Source organism: Panthera leo, chromosome F3 (assembly GCF_018350215.1).
Source record: "Panthera leo isolate Ple1 chromosome F3, P.leo_Ple1_pat1.1, whole genome shotgun sequence".
Lineage (NCBI taxonomy): Eukaryota > Metazoa > Chordata > Mammalia > Carnivora > Felidae > Panthera > Panthera leo.
Window position 1 is genome coordinate 10,324,511 of NC_056696.1, and position 15,562 is coordinate 10,340,072.

A 15,562-nucleotide genomic window follows, 5' to 3' on the forward strand; every position below is an offset into this window, starting at 1 on the left:
TATCAAGCTACACACTCTTCCTTCCATCTCTGCAGAGGCGTTTACACAGTAGTACAGACAGTTCAATTAAAATGCAATTATCCCACGGAACTGCTATGTCTGTTCTGAGGCAGTCATGTCTGATGGATGAAACACAGGGCTAGGAAATAGGGAACTGGGCACTGCTAGGCACGTGGCTGGTTTATTGAGGGGCCTCAAATAAATGATGACCTATCAAGTACCTGGTTTTAATGTCTATAAAATGCAACCAGTACTTCCCCAACTTTAAATCTTCCCAACCTTTCTCTTCACAAGGAAGAGAAGACAGATATAGAAAAAATTTAACAAGGTAAAAAAGAGGACAACGAAGACCAAATCGGTAGAGTTCTTTGAGTTCCTTGTAATTATCAGGGGCAGCTCAAATGGCACCACATCCCAAAAGCTTTCTCTGATTCTCATAGCTATAAAGTTCTATTTCTTCTCTCTCCCCATCTCATTTCTCTCTTATAAATCATTTACTTGGAAGTTTCACTAGGACCCTCAATACGCTCTAGTTTGTTCCAAATTATTTGTATAAATGTCTCATCTTCCCAAAGATTTTCGAAGGAAAAGAAGTCTTATTCTAGATCAGTGTAAAGCCCAGAACAGTGCTTGGTAGGCACTTAATAAACGTTTGAGCTGAATTGGTGCTAGTCTGAGGGTGGTGCGGGGGGTAATGATTTCCTTGGAAAGAGTATTTCCTGTAGAGTTTCCCTCTCTAGATTCTAATGTTCCTGAGGACAAGGACCGGTTCTATCTCTGCATCTCCAGCACAAGCACAGAGCCTAGCACACTGTAGACCCTAGAAACATGTGTTTGTATGAATGAATGAGTGAATGAACGAATGAATGAACGAACGAACGAACGAATGAACAGAAATCAGGAATGGAAACTATATGACAAGGGACTGCAGAGTAAGGCAGAAGCAGCCATGTGGTTGGTTGGTCAGAGGGTTTTGGCCAGGAAGGGGAGGACTTGAACGATAGCCTGAGGGAGCAGCAAGGTTTAGGTCAGTTTTGCTGCCATGATTGATGGTTATTTTTTAAAGGAGAACACTAGCAGTTACTATAGGCATTAGGGAAGGGGCCTACCCTACCTGAGCTCTGCCTTCAGCCAGGTGTTTTAAATATGTGAAGCACTGTATGGTAAACATTCAGTCATACTGAGATCAAGTGGAGGTGGGGAGGTGTTGCCTTATTGGAACAATGTCCCAGCTGTCCCCTGGTGGTGAGAGCTGGCCGCCTCTCTGAGCAACAGCTGGAAACCTCTCCGTTAATTGCAACTTGGAGTAGAGCACAGATTGTTTTCTGTGTCATTATAACAAATCACACTCCTCCTTGTGAGACAGGTTTGATGATGTATGCACAGGTTATCATGTCCCTGAAAAGTTACAGTAACTATTGACAGCCTCAAATGAAGACAGTTGTCTCACCTTCCAATCCTGGCATTATAAAGAGACTCCACGAGAATAGATACTTTCTGCCTTGACTTCAGCTAATGTCTTCAGAAATCTAAATCCCTCCGATTTGCCGAGAAGGACGAGGACGAATTATTGACATTTACACTTCAGAGGTATCATCTATTTGGTTTCAGTAGCTAAAAAGCTAGGCCATTCTCCCTGCAAAAAGGGGTTTCTTTTTTTCAACTGAAAACTGTAAGTTTGATTGTGTAGCACACTAACACTAGAACGAAAACAAGTTCTCTCATCCTGGCAGAATCTGGCTCTGTGTCACATATATGCTCAGGAGCATTTAAAACACCAGAAAACCTCTCTTCATCCCGCCAAGCAGATGAGACTTTTCCTTCTCTGAGCTTGCATCAGAGAACAGTCTTGTCATACACTGCTTTGTATCTCTTTACTCGTTTTATTTCCATTCACAAACCCCCAATGCCCATTTTGCTAGACAGCAAATTCTGTGAGGGAAAATTCGTAGGCATGCATCAAATTTTTCTTACATGAAAACAAGTAAAATGGTGTCAGGTTGATTTTTATCTGTAATTTGCCTGAAGATCCGAGAACTCTCTGATGTGTGGTGATAGTTTAAAAAGACAGGTCCTGGACCATTGGCCAAAGTCCAGCCCTTTTTGGAAAATGACTTCCCCCCCACCCCCCACCAGTGATGTTTCAGTTTAGCATGGATGGGGGATCTATTTATCTTTTCAAGCTCTGTCTGGCCCAAGTCCTTTGGTTGGTGTGACTCTTCATACTTCAACTCCTCGAATGGATTAGCCTCGGCAACTTTGGTTCTGGCGGGGAGGGAATATTGGGATGTTCATTTTGATGCCAAACTACAAAAATTCTTATTGTTAAAGTAGTTGGGCTGATATGTTTGACCCAGTTGACTGGAAATCAGCTACTTTTCAGTTAATTTCTCCTTTACAGCCAAGCCTAACTTATAAAACTTGCAGAAGAAGTCTCTGAGGCAGATACCCATGGATATAGCCTTGTTTTTCCTACCCTATCTTAATGAGCTAAGTAAGGCTGTTTATGGATGATGGAACAGCTGCCACATTCCACCCCCAGGGTGATAGCAGCTCAGTTGTGGGAGAAGTGATGTTTAAAATTTGCATATCCTCTGTATACATACAGTAGGCATATATATAGACGCATATCCTTATTAGTTTTGAAAATGACATTTCAAAACCCTACTTGCCTACTCAATTCTTTTGTAAGAAGAATGAGGGGAGGCCAGGTGGATGTGAAAATAAATGAGAACAAGGCAAGAGTAGCTGTGGAAAGCCAGTGCAGGAGATAGTTGCATTAATCAAGGTGAGAGATGGGGGTAGCAGGGACCAGGATAGCACAATACAGGTGGAGGAAAGTAAACCGATTCAAGGTTATTTTGAGGTGTAATCCGAGGGACCTGGTGACCAACCGGATGAGGGAAGTGAGGCAGAGATGAGGACGAGGTCCCTGCTTCTGGTTGGGGCTGCCGGGTGGACAAGAGGGCCACCTGTTGTGACAAGAAATGCAGGAGTTGGTTTGCAGTCAAAAAACAGCAGACTAATTTGACTTCCTAGAGTCCGAGTTTGAAATGCCTGTGAGATGTCCAGGCAGTTGGGTACATGGGACTGAGGAGCAGGAGAGGGGCTGGAGACGGTGACTGGGAGTCATAAGCATAGAAAACATGATTGAAGCCGTGGGAGTAGATAACATTTCCCAGGGAGAGGACCTTGGACAAAACAGGAGGAAGGCCAGCCAGCGTAGAGAGAAATAAGTAGGAAAAATTACTAACCAACGTGTTGGGGAAGGCAAAGAGAGAGGAGTGGGGCAGGGGTGGCAAACGCTTTGAGAAGTCAAGGGAGGTTAAGAACTGGGAAGCACTGATCAGATTTGCCACAAGGCAATCTTCACAAGCACTGTTTCTGGAGTAGCGAAAGCGATAGCAAGATGGCAGTTAGTCGAGGAGTTGGCGAAAAGCGGAGGAAATGGAGACATGAAACATCCGAAACGTTGAAGGAGTTCAGCTGTGAAAAGGAGAAAAGGGGTAGGGAAGCAACATCCAAGGACTACGAGGTTTTTGCAAATTGTTGTTTTATTTTAGTGGAGAGATTTAGGCACGCTTTGAATGCTGCTAGGAAGGAGTCTCTAGAGCAAGACAGTCTGGCAAGGGGAGGGGAGACTGGGATGGAATGTGGGCTACTCAATAAAGAGAGAACCTTGACAAAGCTGAAGAGGCCGAGTCCAGGGCAGGACAGGAGGAGAGAGTTCTTCTATTGCAACAGAGGTCTCAAATAGCTGCCAAGAAGAACGGGGGAGGCAATCAAGGCGCCTCTTCTCTCTCCCAGTTGGTAACTGACTGGCTGTACTACACACAGCTCATCAAAGACGCCTTTCCAACTACCCAGAGGGTTCAAAAGGGCACTGTATACAAATGTAATCTGAAAAATCACTATTGCTAGATGATTACCCTAAAATTGAGCTAGCATATAAATATAAAATAGGCTAAACTTACATCTTTATAAATCAGCACTTCTTAACATCTCTAACACTCTTTAACAAATAATGTACACAGAACATTGGCTTAAGCCACCTTTTTCTTAACAAATAACCAAATGCCATCAATAATTCTGTCCATGGGGCCATGAGGACAGAAATGTGCCCACTAGGGGTCATGAGGAATGCTATCCTGACTCAGTGAACCAGACGATGACAACCTGGGCCAGACTAGCTGTGGCTAACATTGGTTGTGCATCTTCCCCTTTTTGCTGGCTAACAGAACCCTGATTTTGTTCATTTCCAAGGTGATCAGGTGTTTTTGGCCTAAGAGATGCGTCTCGATTAGTTCAAGCCAATCTGGTATAGAAATGGGCACAGGACACAATTCTTGCCAATAAAACCACCGAGAAGTCTGTAAGAAGGGGGAGGGGCTTCTGGAAAAGGTTTCCTCACTCTTGAGAAAAGCAGCACAAGGCAGAAGCATATCTTTTTCTATCTCTGAATGCATTTAGTACCTGGAACTATGGCAGTCACCACAGGATCATAAGGGGAGCCAGCTTGGAAGGACAGAACGAAAGCTATAAAGAACTCAGTCCTTCAGTGGTGCTACCTGAACTGATCGATTAAGCAACCCCCGGAGCCACTTTTCCTTGGGATTTCTTGCTCTGTGAAATAATAAGTGTTCCTATGTTTCAAGCCATTTCTTTTTTTCTTAAACGTTTTTTTTTAAACATCTATTCATTTTTTTGAGAGATAGAGACGGTGCAAAGCGGGGGAGGGACAGAGAGAGGGAGACACAGAATCCGAAGCAGGCTCCAGGCTCTGAGCTGTCAGCACAGAGCCCGACGTGGGGCTCGAACTCACGAACTGTGAGATCGTGACCTGAGCCGAAGTCGGACACTCAACCGACTGAGCCACCCAGGCGCCCCCTCAAGCCACCTCTAATTGCACTTGGTTAGTATGGCAGGAACCAGAAAAAGGTTGAAATCAGGAGAGAGGAAGCATCTGTCACCCTATGAGTAAGAATCATTTCATTACGAGAATCCATTTCCAAAAAGTAAGAGGGAATGGGTTCTGGTGGGCAGGAAGGATACAAAGACTGGAGAAAGGGGAAGCCACAAACCGATTATGAGACAAGTTCCATTAACGTCTCTTTTCCCGTTCCATCCTTGGGAGAAATGAACTATATTGTCTTTATCTCTCCAATGCTCTGTGCGTCCTTGATCATTAACTTTTACTTCTCAGTCTGTGACTCATTCCCAGGCTCAGACGTCAGAATTCTACTAATAGTTCCAGGGAGAGGGTAAAAAAAAAAAAAAAAAAAAAAAAAACAAACCCACAAATACCAATTACTCACTGAAGATATCCACTCCGTCCGGGGTCCAGCACGGACAGGTCATTCAGTGGGCCGGATACTCTTCCCGCACCCACCGAAGGAAGTCCAGATACCTCCAGGGGAGAAGTGTCTGTTTTACCAACCCTGCTGGCTCATCCACACCTAGGGATTTAAGTTACCTTCCAAATAGACTTCACACACGTCTAATCGTTACTACTCTGTAATCCTGTTCAGACACCTCCCGGAAAGCTACATTTTAACGTCTCTCCACCCCTGCTACCCCTGTGCCCTCGCCAATAACCACGAATGCATCATGCCCTAAATACCAGGGCTCGTCTCCATCCACATAAGCTCTCCCTACCAATTCCTTAACTCTGTCTATGGTGTGCATCACGGGACAGCTTGCACTCATCCTGAAGCCTCCCCTTTCCTGCATTCCCTAAAGTCCTACCTGCTTCCTCTTTCGAAGTACCTCTCAGATCTACCTGCGCATTTCAACTTCCATGGCCTCCATCACGACCCGGATGCTCTCACACCCCCTGAACGGCTTCAGTCACCTCTCAGCCCGGGATCGCTGATCCCACTCTCTTCCGTTCCCACTTGCCTTGTTGGCACAGCACCTCTCCAAGAACTCGGGAACCTGCCTGCAGTGGCTCCGACTCCCTTACGGCACCAAGTCCCGGCTCTCCTGAAGGGGTTTCAAGGCCCTCCCTCACCTGGGTGAGGCTCCATTACAGCCTCCCACTGTCTTCCAGTCAGCCAAGTTGGAGACTGTCAAACACACACCCTGTTCTTCCAGCCCCAGGCTTCCACCATGTGTCCTTCCTGGGGGTGCCCAGCAACCCGCTGTCTGCTCTCCTTTTCCTTTGTGTTCTTCTAGGCCCAGCTCAAATACACCTCTTCCCTGAACACCCTGTAACTGCTTCAGCTCTTTGCCCTTTGAATTCCCAGCACCATACTCTTTACAGCATCTAACTGTCCTAATAAAAGTCTATTGTCTCTCCCTGGCTGGGCCGTACCGCTTCCCGGGCAAACCGTGTCCTAAACTTCTTAGTGTTCCTCACAGTACCTACTGTAGTGCAACAGTCCTGAACCCTAGGTAGGGCTGAAAGAACTATTTATTCACTGGATGGCCAACATTCAACGGGTACCTTGCCTCTTTTCCTCATCATCTTAGTTATTGAGGAGTCTGGGAAGAAAGCAGGGGCAGCTACATCCTGCAGCCCTTGGAGAGCCTGACATGCGTTCCGGATGACATCTGATAGAGCTAGAGAGATCCCACTTCTGGAATGGAGGCCGTCACTTTCCAAAGAAGAATCACTGAGCTGATGGTTCTTATCAGGAAGGAACCAGAGCGGAAGCCAGAGAGGAGCATGGGGCAGGGCGGTCTGGAACTACATTTACCACTGTGGCTTCCTCCAGTGGAGTCACTTGGTGCCAGGGGAGGTGGATGCGGCTTGTCCATCAGCATGCCAGATGAGGGGGCTCCTCCCAAGGGGACAGAGGGGATGGAGTAAGGGCCGGGGACACCGGAGACAGAGGGAGGGTACCCGGCCTTTGCTGCTTTCCCTGCTTCATACACTGTGGAGGGAGATGAAGAGCAAAAGAGATTATATTATTGTCCCACCCTCCACAACCCTCACACCAAAACTCCCTGAGGATGCGCTTACGGGAGCTCTTGGATGTGTGCCTCTGTGTGTGTGTGTGTGTGTGTGTGTGTGTGTGTGTGTGTGTGTTTGTGTGTTCTCCTAGGCCTGAACTGACTCATCAGAACCACTCTCCCCCACCCCCTTGGACTCCTCCAGCTCCACCAAAAGCAATGACATAAGGAATTACAGTGTTTAGGACCTGGCAACTGAGTAATTAAGCAGTACTAGGAGCTGTCATGGCAGTCCGCGGTGACGGCACGGCCCATTGCTAACCACACTGTCTGTAGGCTGCCTCCGTCCCTCCGGAGGAGGCCTAGGACCATGTCACCCTCCTGGGTCCCAGGAGGACCCCAAACCTCTTCTAGAGAGGCAGAGCAGGTAATGAGCTTGCACCTGGCCCTGCTCTGTGATCTCAAAGGCAGAGCAAATAACCTGACTCCTCCTGGAAACTGCTTTAATCCTAAGAATATTAAAGATGCACGTATGTCTTTCTCCTTCAAGATGTATTCGGCTTATGGCCGGGGTGCCCAACTTGGTGGCTACACGGGCTCAGCCATTCAGGTAAAATCGTGAATCCCCAAGTAAGGACTGGTCCCTTTGTGGACCATTTTGTCACGGGAATAAATAAAACTCATCCGTGGCCGGATGGTACTCAAAGGCTGCAGTCTGCATACTCTGCTTGTTAAAAGAGGAGTTCTCTGCATCCGAGAGGCACGGCCTTTCCTCTAGCTTGAGGGCCTGAAGAGAGGACAAAAGCCTTACCCACAACCTGACATCTGGAAGCTGCCCTTCCTTTCATCAATAGTGCCAATGAGAGTCGCAAACGCAGGGGTGACTGGTGTGGATGAGAAGTATGGACAGGTGCAGGCAGGTGAGAAGGCAAACAGCAATGGGCATCTCAGGATGCCGGGGGCTCCCAGCAGAGGTGTGAGCCTGGAACAACCAACTTTTAAGGTGGAAGGAAAGGAGGCGGAGAAGGAGCTCAGGGTACACAGCTGTCTGATGGTGAGGTGACATTTCTCGCGATCATTCTACATCTCCCCACTAGTCACTTTACTCACAGGCCTGCGGGCAGCAGCAGGAATCTGGACAACATGGGCAGCGGATGTAGCAACAGCAGCTGTGAGGGCAGCACTGGCACCAGCAGATCCCCACCAGGACGAAGAAGAGGAAGATTCCCAGGATCACCAGGCCAACAAACACCCACTCTGGAAGGACGCACAGAGAAACCCACGGTTGAGGTGGCCCGCTGTCGGGACAGGCACGCTCTCATGGCTGTCTACTGTGGGAGGAGTGGGCGGGAGGGATCTGGGGGAGAACCTCGTAACAGGGCACGGAGCCCCCAAACTCAGGGGGCGCTCTGAGAGGGAGAAGTGCAGACTTCACAGGGTTCGGGGGGTCATGGGGAAGAGGGGAGAAGGTTGCCCAGGGCCTACCAGGCACACCTAACGACCAGCACAAAGTGATGGGGGAGCTTCGGGGCCCCCTCCTGGGCAAAAGGTTCACAGTATCAACTGTAGCGTCAGAACAAATATGGGACGAGAACAGAAAGACTCCCCGGCTGGGGAGAGGAGGAACCTTGCTTGCTGAGCTACGAAGAGGTGGGTTCTGTGAATATGTTCCTTTGGCGGCCAAGTTACTCTTTCCTATAAAAATATAAGTCCTTGAGAGAAAGTTCTCTATGTCTCCACCGTCTAAACCGGCACATAATTAAGTGGTCCAGGTTCCTTATGTGTTCATCTACTTTCCCTGCTGACCACCCCGTAACACCCTTCCCGGACTCAGCATCAAGGCTGAGATCGAAACCTTCTGGAACAAAACCTGTGGAACAAACCATGGCTAGAGAAATCTAGAGACAAAGACTCAGGTGGAGAATATGATGTCGCCACGCCCCCAAGAATGGCTCGGTTTGATCACGCTCAGGTTGACCTTGCTGAATAGCCAGCGTAGCTGCGGGGAAAATGGCTCAGGGCTTTGAGGACTATACTGGCTATGTTTGTTAATTCCTGTTATTTTCCCACCTCTACCAGAGGATGCCCACAACTTCTAGTGCATTTGCTCATCCAAAAGATTAAGAGAAGGGAAACAAATTCCATTTGGCTTAGATAAAAATGACTGTGACCTTCGAGTGACTTTGTGTCACGCTTTTGGGATTTGGCTATAGGACCCAACTTCTATAGGCTGGCCAGACTAGAGTGAGCCATGAGTTCCTTTAAAAGTCAAAAAATCAAAGTAATTCATTTTGATCGAAAGCCGCCTACCAAAAAGTCCCTTTACAATGAACTTTAAGTATATATTGTTTTTCTTGAATTTTGGTTATTAAATGTTCTTTCAATTAAATGGACATTCAGTTGGAGCTTGAGACTATGACATTTTTGTTATATAAAGGGTTTTGCGATAATGATAAAATTATTTGACCTTTGTCTAGAACACAGTTTCCTCAGAGAAAAAAACCAACAACTTATATTTCCTGAAACGTCCCTCGTCACCCCATCCACTCATCCCCATTCAAATTAACCAGGTCACCATCTCTTCAGTGAGGAAATGAGAAGGCCCTGCGCCTGCTGAGAATGGTCTGGAAAACATTCCTGCTGAGGACCATAGATAGCTCAGGGCTTTGTCCTGGACCTTAGCAATAACTCAGTAACATTCTGTCGCTGGAGACAGATATGAGCTCCAAGGATTAGATGAGTGTTGTGGCACAGTGGCTACAACGGTCTTGGGTCAAGCAGCCAAAGATAAAGGACTGACAGGTTACCTTGGAGAAACAAAAGAATGTTATCCATGCAAGGATTCTTGGAGTCAAAAGGGAGGGATATTCAAGGGACCAGGACCAGATATGAAAAATACAGTAACTCTTTCCTGGGACTGGGGGAACATAACATCTAGTTTGAAGCGATGCTTCGTAACATTGTATGTGTATGTTTGCGGGTGATGAACAAACCAGTACAAGCTGACAGCACTCTGGATAAGGGGGATCACAAAGAGATATCTATTTGTGTCCCTGGGGTCAACATCAACAGGAAGCATGTTTATATTTGGGTTGGCCAGCTAACGGCAAAACAGGAGAATTCGTGGAAGAATAATTAGTGAAATTCAACTGTGAAGGCTTTGGATGTTTTAAAACCTGAATAAAGTCAAAACCTATGGCCGGGAACAGTCTGTATCTCTCCGTTGCTCCCAACTATTATGCAGCTCTCAACCCTTTGGCAGTAGCCCTCCAAAGCAAGAATGAATCAGTCTTTAGTATTCTCTGAGTTTGGATATGTCCTTTCCCGTAGTTCATTCCCGTTTCTCATGGAACCTCCTTCCATTACGGACTATAGTGTTGCACTGAACGGATGCTGGCTTGTCTAGGCTGGTGCATTCAACTTAAGCTATATAAAATGACAGAGCTGTGCATCTGGGGTTTCCCTGACATATGGTCCATGGATTCCAGGGACTTATGGGGCCCAAGGAGCCCCTGAAATTGTATACAAAGCAATGTCGGTCTGTGAGCATGTACTTTCCAAGGAAGGAGGGGTGTACTGACTTCATAAGGCTTGAAAAACTGTTTTGGTAAAGTTACAAAAGGCAATTCAGAGTAACATGGTCATACACTAATGAATGGGTAAACATTTAACTTAGGGAATAAGGAAATGCAGATAAATAATAACTTTGTTAAGGATACTTCTAGCTGCCTGGGGACAGCGGAGATGCTGAATGGTTATGGAGTTTGCCAAAGAGCCTGCACACCTGACATTGAAGGACTGGGTCCCCCTTGCAGTTTATTTTTAATCATTATCCTTTTAGGACCTACTAATAGAAGAAATACAATCTAAAGGCTCTTCCATTGGGCTCAGTTCATCCTGGAAAAGAACACAGAAATAATACGGACAAATGTGCAAACAAATTAAAGGAGCAATTAGCGACTAATGCAGAAGCAAGACAGATGGAGTGACAGCACATTAAGCAAACAAAGAGTTAAATGAGTGAATACCTGGCATAATCTCCACAGCAAAACTGGGCAAGAGATCAGCAAGCAGCCCTGTCCTGCCTGGAAGAGGTGGAAGGAAAAGAAGAAGGAAAGAGGTTACTCCAAAGGAAAATACAGCTTGAAGGCTGGCTCCAGGGGGCGCCATCCCTACACCAGGGCCATGGACCCATGCTCCTTGGGGTAGGAGAGGCAAGTCGCCGAGGCGGGGCTCAGTCAAGAGAGTAACTTTCTCCATCACTCTTTGGCAGCCATCTAAGTGAACTCTGCACCTAAACCAGACGGAAGCAGAAACAGAACTTTCTCTCCAACTATTTATAGAAGGAGGAAATCTCTGCTTCAAATACGAAAAACCCTGCTTGAGCAGACTGACACATACCATATCCATTCATTTATACATTCTTCTCCACACATTTGATTGGAAAGTCAAACCCATCTGTATCCAAACGTTCAACCTACATTTTCATACATCCATACACAGTCCTATGTCCATATAAAAACAAAAGTACATATTTGGTTTTAACTCAGAATTGTCTCACTACATGTTCTATTTATAGCCTAAAGATGTTTCGATGATTAAAATGTTCAAAGGCAAGGAAAAGATAAAGCTAGATGAGTTACACGCTCTTCTACACTCCTTCTGGTGTCAGAAATACTCTATACATATGTATATGGTATGGATTTTCCATATGGGACCCACAGCTGGCGTTGTATGAACCCAAGTGCCTTCTGCATGGTTCGGCATACGAGCTTAAGAGCCAGCTGGTGTCAGAACAGGCGCCCCCTCGGGGTTCTGGGAGGCAAAGAGCTACGCAGGAACCAAGACTGTAGAAGATGCGGGGGAGGGGGTTAGTCCTTTTAAATACTAGCCTGATTTAGGGGCGCCTGGGTGGCTCAGTCAGTTAAGCATCTGACTCTCGGTTTCAGCGCAGGTCATGATCTCACGGGTCATGAGTCCGAGCCCCACATCGGGCTCTGCGCTGACAGTGTTGAGGTTGCTTGGGGTTCTCTGCCCCTCCCTCTCTCTGCCCTTCCCTCTCTGCCCCTCCCCCGCTCATGCTGTCTCTCAAAATAAATTAAACTTAAAAAAAAAAAAAACTGGCCTGATTTATAGAAAGAAGCACTGAATGCTTTCACCATGTTCTCGTATCAACGTAAAGGTAAAGGCCCTTCTGCACCTGTACCAGATGTTTCTACCTGACGGAAGCCCTTGCTAATAAACAAGTCTTGCATTAAGAAACAACTGGCAAACTGCCCTCCTTTCCGACTTCTAATGGCAAAAAGTCGCCGTGGTACCACTTAAGCACGCAACTGAATCGTACTTCACTTACACGCAGAACATATGCCTCTAGAACGGCTCTATCCACTAGAAATATAATGTGAGCGACAGGTAATTTTTAGCTTTTCTAGTCATCGCATCACAGGGTAAAAAAAGAAATTAATTGAATACTATATTTTACTCATACCAGCACTTCAAAGGCTCAGCAGCCACACGTCACTGCTGAACACACATGTTTAGGGGTCTGTTTCATGCATGTGGAGTGGGCCCATTTAGAAAACAAGTTTACTGAGGTGCATCAGAGAAAAAATTACCCACGTGCAGCTTACATTTTCAATCGAAAGGTTTATCATGATTGGTCACTGGTCCCCGCCTCCGTCAAACTACTCTATGGAAAAGAAGGTCTGACAAAAGTCAAAGAAAAAGGAGTCCCTCCAGGACACTGACTTTTTCTTGGCTCTCCCTAACTATACAAGGCCAACGGGGTAAAAGGTGCCCTGGCCATGTCTCCTGCTTGGGTAATGGTTCCTCATCTGAGAAATTCATTGGGACCACAATACATTCCAAGGGGAGGGAAGTCTAGAATGAAGTGACTTAGGCTAGCTCTGTTTTAGGTCTTGGCAAGAAAGGCTTCTTTCTTTCTGTCTTTCTAGCTTGTGCAGCTGACCTGCTAAGCATGGTCTGCTGCTTGCAAGGTCTCTTGGAAGAACACACGAGAGCCAAGTGGGGCACTGGAGAAAGGGGTACCCTGAAGGAGACTTCTCAGGCTAGCCTTTGGCCTAAGCCTTCATGATAGGCTAAGAAGTGCCTCTAAGACTCACGTGTGGTCTAGGATGGGATACCAGACAGGAATTTGGGGCCACATTCCGAGCAAGTGATTCATAGCATGCACTGGTCTCATCTAGAGTGTTCTGTGTACAAATATCCCTTGGAATCCCTTGTTGGAAACTCAACAAAGAAACAGCTGGTCAAGGACTGGGGAATTGGGGGTATTGGCCATCTCTTGAAGACATACCGGCCAATAGTCAATGATCAAAAAGTCAATATACAATGTCTTTCACAAGCTAGTTATGGGATGCTTACTTAATGGCGGCTTAAAAAAAAAAAAAAATCCAGAGGTGCCTGGGTGGCTCAGCCGGTTAAGCACCTGACTTCGACTCAGGTCATGATCTCCCTGTTCCCGAGTTCAAGCCCTGCATCGAGCTCTGTGCTGACAGCTCAGAGCCTGGAGCCTGTTTCTGATTCTCTGTCTCCCTCTTGCTCTCTGCCCCTCCCCCGCTCACACTCTGTCTCTGTCTCTCAAAAATAAACATTAAAAGATTGTTTTAAAATCCAGACAATTAGCACTTCTGAATGTATCTCTTACTGTATCTAATAAAATGAGACGCTTTTCTTGGGTCTACTCTTAAGCTCTCAAGCCTACCAATGTTTTAAACATCTCTAGATACACGATAGCCCATAATTAACTACATTTATAAAAGAAATGTTATTGATGATATAAACTACCAGCTTGTACACTCACAGGAAATTAGCCATGTGATAATCATTAACTATAAAAAAATCTATATATTCAAGGAAAATATGGTGCTTATACTTATTATATAGAAGACATTATATTGGAGAAAGTAGTGAACTGGGAATCAGGGTACTTAGGGCACCTTTGCCATTAGTTTACTTGGTGACTATAGGCAAATTACTTCCTCTTTCTAGGTCTCCGCTTTCTCATTAATCAAATGAGGTGACTGAATAAAGTGATCTATAAATAGGGAGACTATATATCCTCGTTTGTGCCTGTTGTACCTGTGTAAATACCAACAGCACTACTTTTTATTCTCTAAGTGTCTTATCTTGGACGATTAATTATATGGTCACCCAGCCTACAATATTCTTGGTTCTCAAATCTGATACTTAGAGATTAGAGTTGCAAACTCAGCTCTGTATGTTTTCAGGGACAGCAGGTAACACAAGTAAATGCAGCCAGCCGAATGTAATACGAGGCGTAGCAAATAGCAGATTATATGTCTATATTGGCTGCTACTGCTCAAGTCTGGCCAATTGCTGCCCCACAGGAATGTGTCTTCACAGTTGCGGGTCTTCCTATTTTTCAAGATTAGCCAGACCCCAGGTTTTTGTGTGAAATATCTGCATTTTCAGTGTTGGCAACTGATCCATAGGTATTTTTTTAAACACTGGACAAGCCATACAAAGTATGTTTGGGGGCTGTATGGAGCACAGAGATCACACACTTGCAACCACTGATGGGCATATATAAACCAAAATATTTATGAGCAGGTAAAATACAAAAGCTGGATTTCCCCATAGGCTGGTGTTCTGACATTGTTTCTACACCGAGAATGTCAGCGAATATAATCTCCAGGAACCTATGTTCAAGCTAAAATCTGAAAGCGACAGCACTATACACAAAATTGTGTGCCTTTCTTATTTCTGGGGACCCGGAATGGGCATCGTGGAGAAATAATGGAGAGATTTTCATTTCTAGATTTTTTTTTTTTTACATTTGTAACAAAAAAATTAAGGATACGGTGGTCACAGAAATATGGAGAGTCACAAAACTTGTCACTCCAACCGAAAGACACACATCGAGCTTCTCATTCTCCCTAAGGCAACAACCAATAGCTGATGCTTCAGAAGAAGATGAAGCTTTCCCATAATGCACCTGTGTAGCGCTAGCCCCAGGATGGCGTGGGTGACAGAATCTTGCCATAGTTGGTGGAATTAAATGTCTTCAGAATTCGGGACACAGTAGGAGCTTTGGGGTAGCAGACAATATGACTGTATCATGCCGACAGCAGACAGAGTGCAAAGCTCTCCGGCTTTTAAACCACACTTACATTTTATTGGGACTAAAGGCATTTTTAAAAGTAGATTTATGCTGGAATAATATATTTCTGAAAACCATTTGCGTCCAGCTTCTTGCCTAACAATTTCTAAGAAATGCTGTTGCCAGTTAGAAACGTTCTCTCTTTTCTTCCTATTCTACCACATCCACTGAAGGTCTGATCTTAGAAAGTCCAAACAATTGCAGTAAATACTTTCCAGATTTCAGTAGCACTTTACCAACACTTGTGAATCATTGCTATTCTTCCAGGACTCAGTTGAAGAGGGGCAATTAGAAGTCACTTTAATGTCTGAGGAGAGGACAGAAAGCAGACCCTGCAAACAGAAGGCCACATTTATGCTTTTCAAACCACAGCTCAAACTATCAGGAGAAAATACAGTTTTGATGTAAGCACTCAAACAGTTTTCCCCAAACCTTGCAGCATCCATTACTTTTAAGAAATTTCCACATGAATAGACCAAACAAATTAGGCGTACTAACAGTTGGTACATGCACACACACACACAC

The 15,562-nt window shown here is 45.6% G+C and overlaps 1 protein-coding gene across 3 annotated transcripts in view; it reads right to left on the reverse strand.

Annotated features, from left to right (window-relative positions):
- Window positions 1-15,562, reverse strand: part of ILDR2 (immunoglobulin like domain containing receptor 2) — a 62,907-nt gene that overhangs the window by 15,815 nt on the left and 31,530 nt on the right. For 2 of the 3 annotated variants that reach the window (XM_042924924.1, XM_042924925.1), the window contains exons 4-6: window positions 10,923-10,979; window positions 8,005-8,151; window positions 6,699-6,875 (exon numbers count right to left, since the gene is read on the reverse strand). In XM_042924924.1, coding sequence (XP_042780858.1) covers window positions 6,699-6,875; window positions 8,005-8,151; window positions 10,923-10,979 — 381 coding nt within the window. The remainder of the gene's footprint in view (window positions 1-6,698; window positions 6,876-8,004; window positions 8,152-10,922; window positions 10,980-15,562) is intronic. The other variant, XM_042924926.1, reaches the window with a different exon arrangement.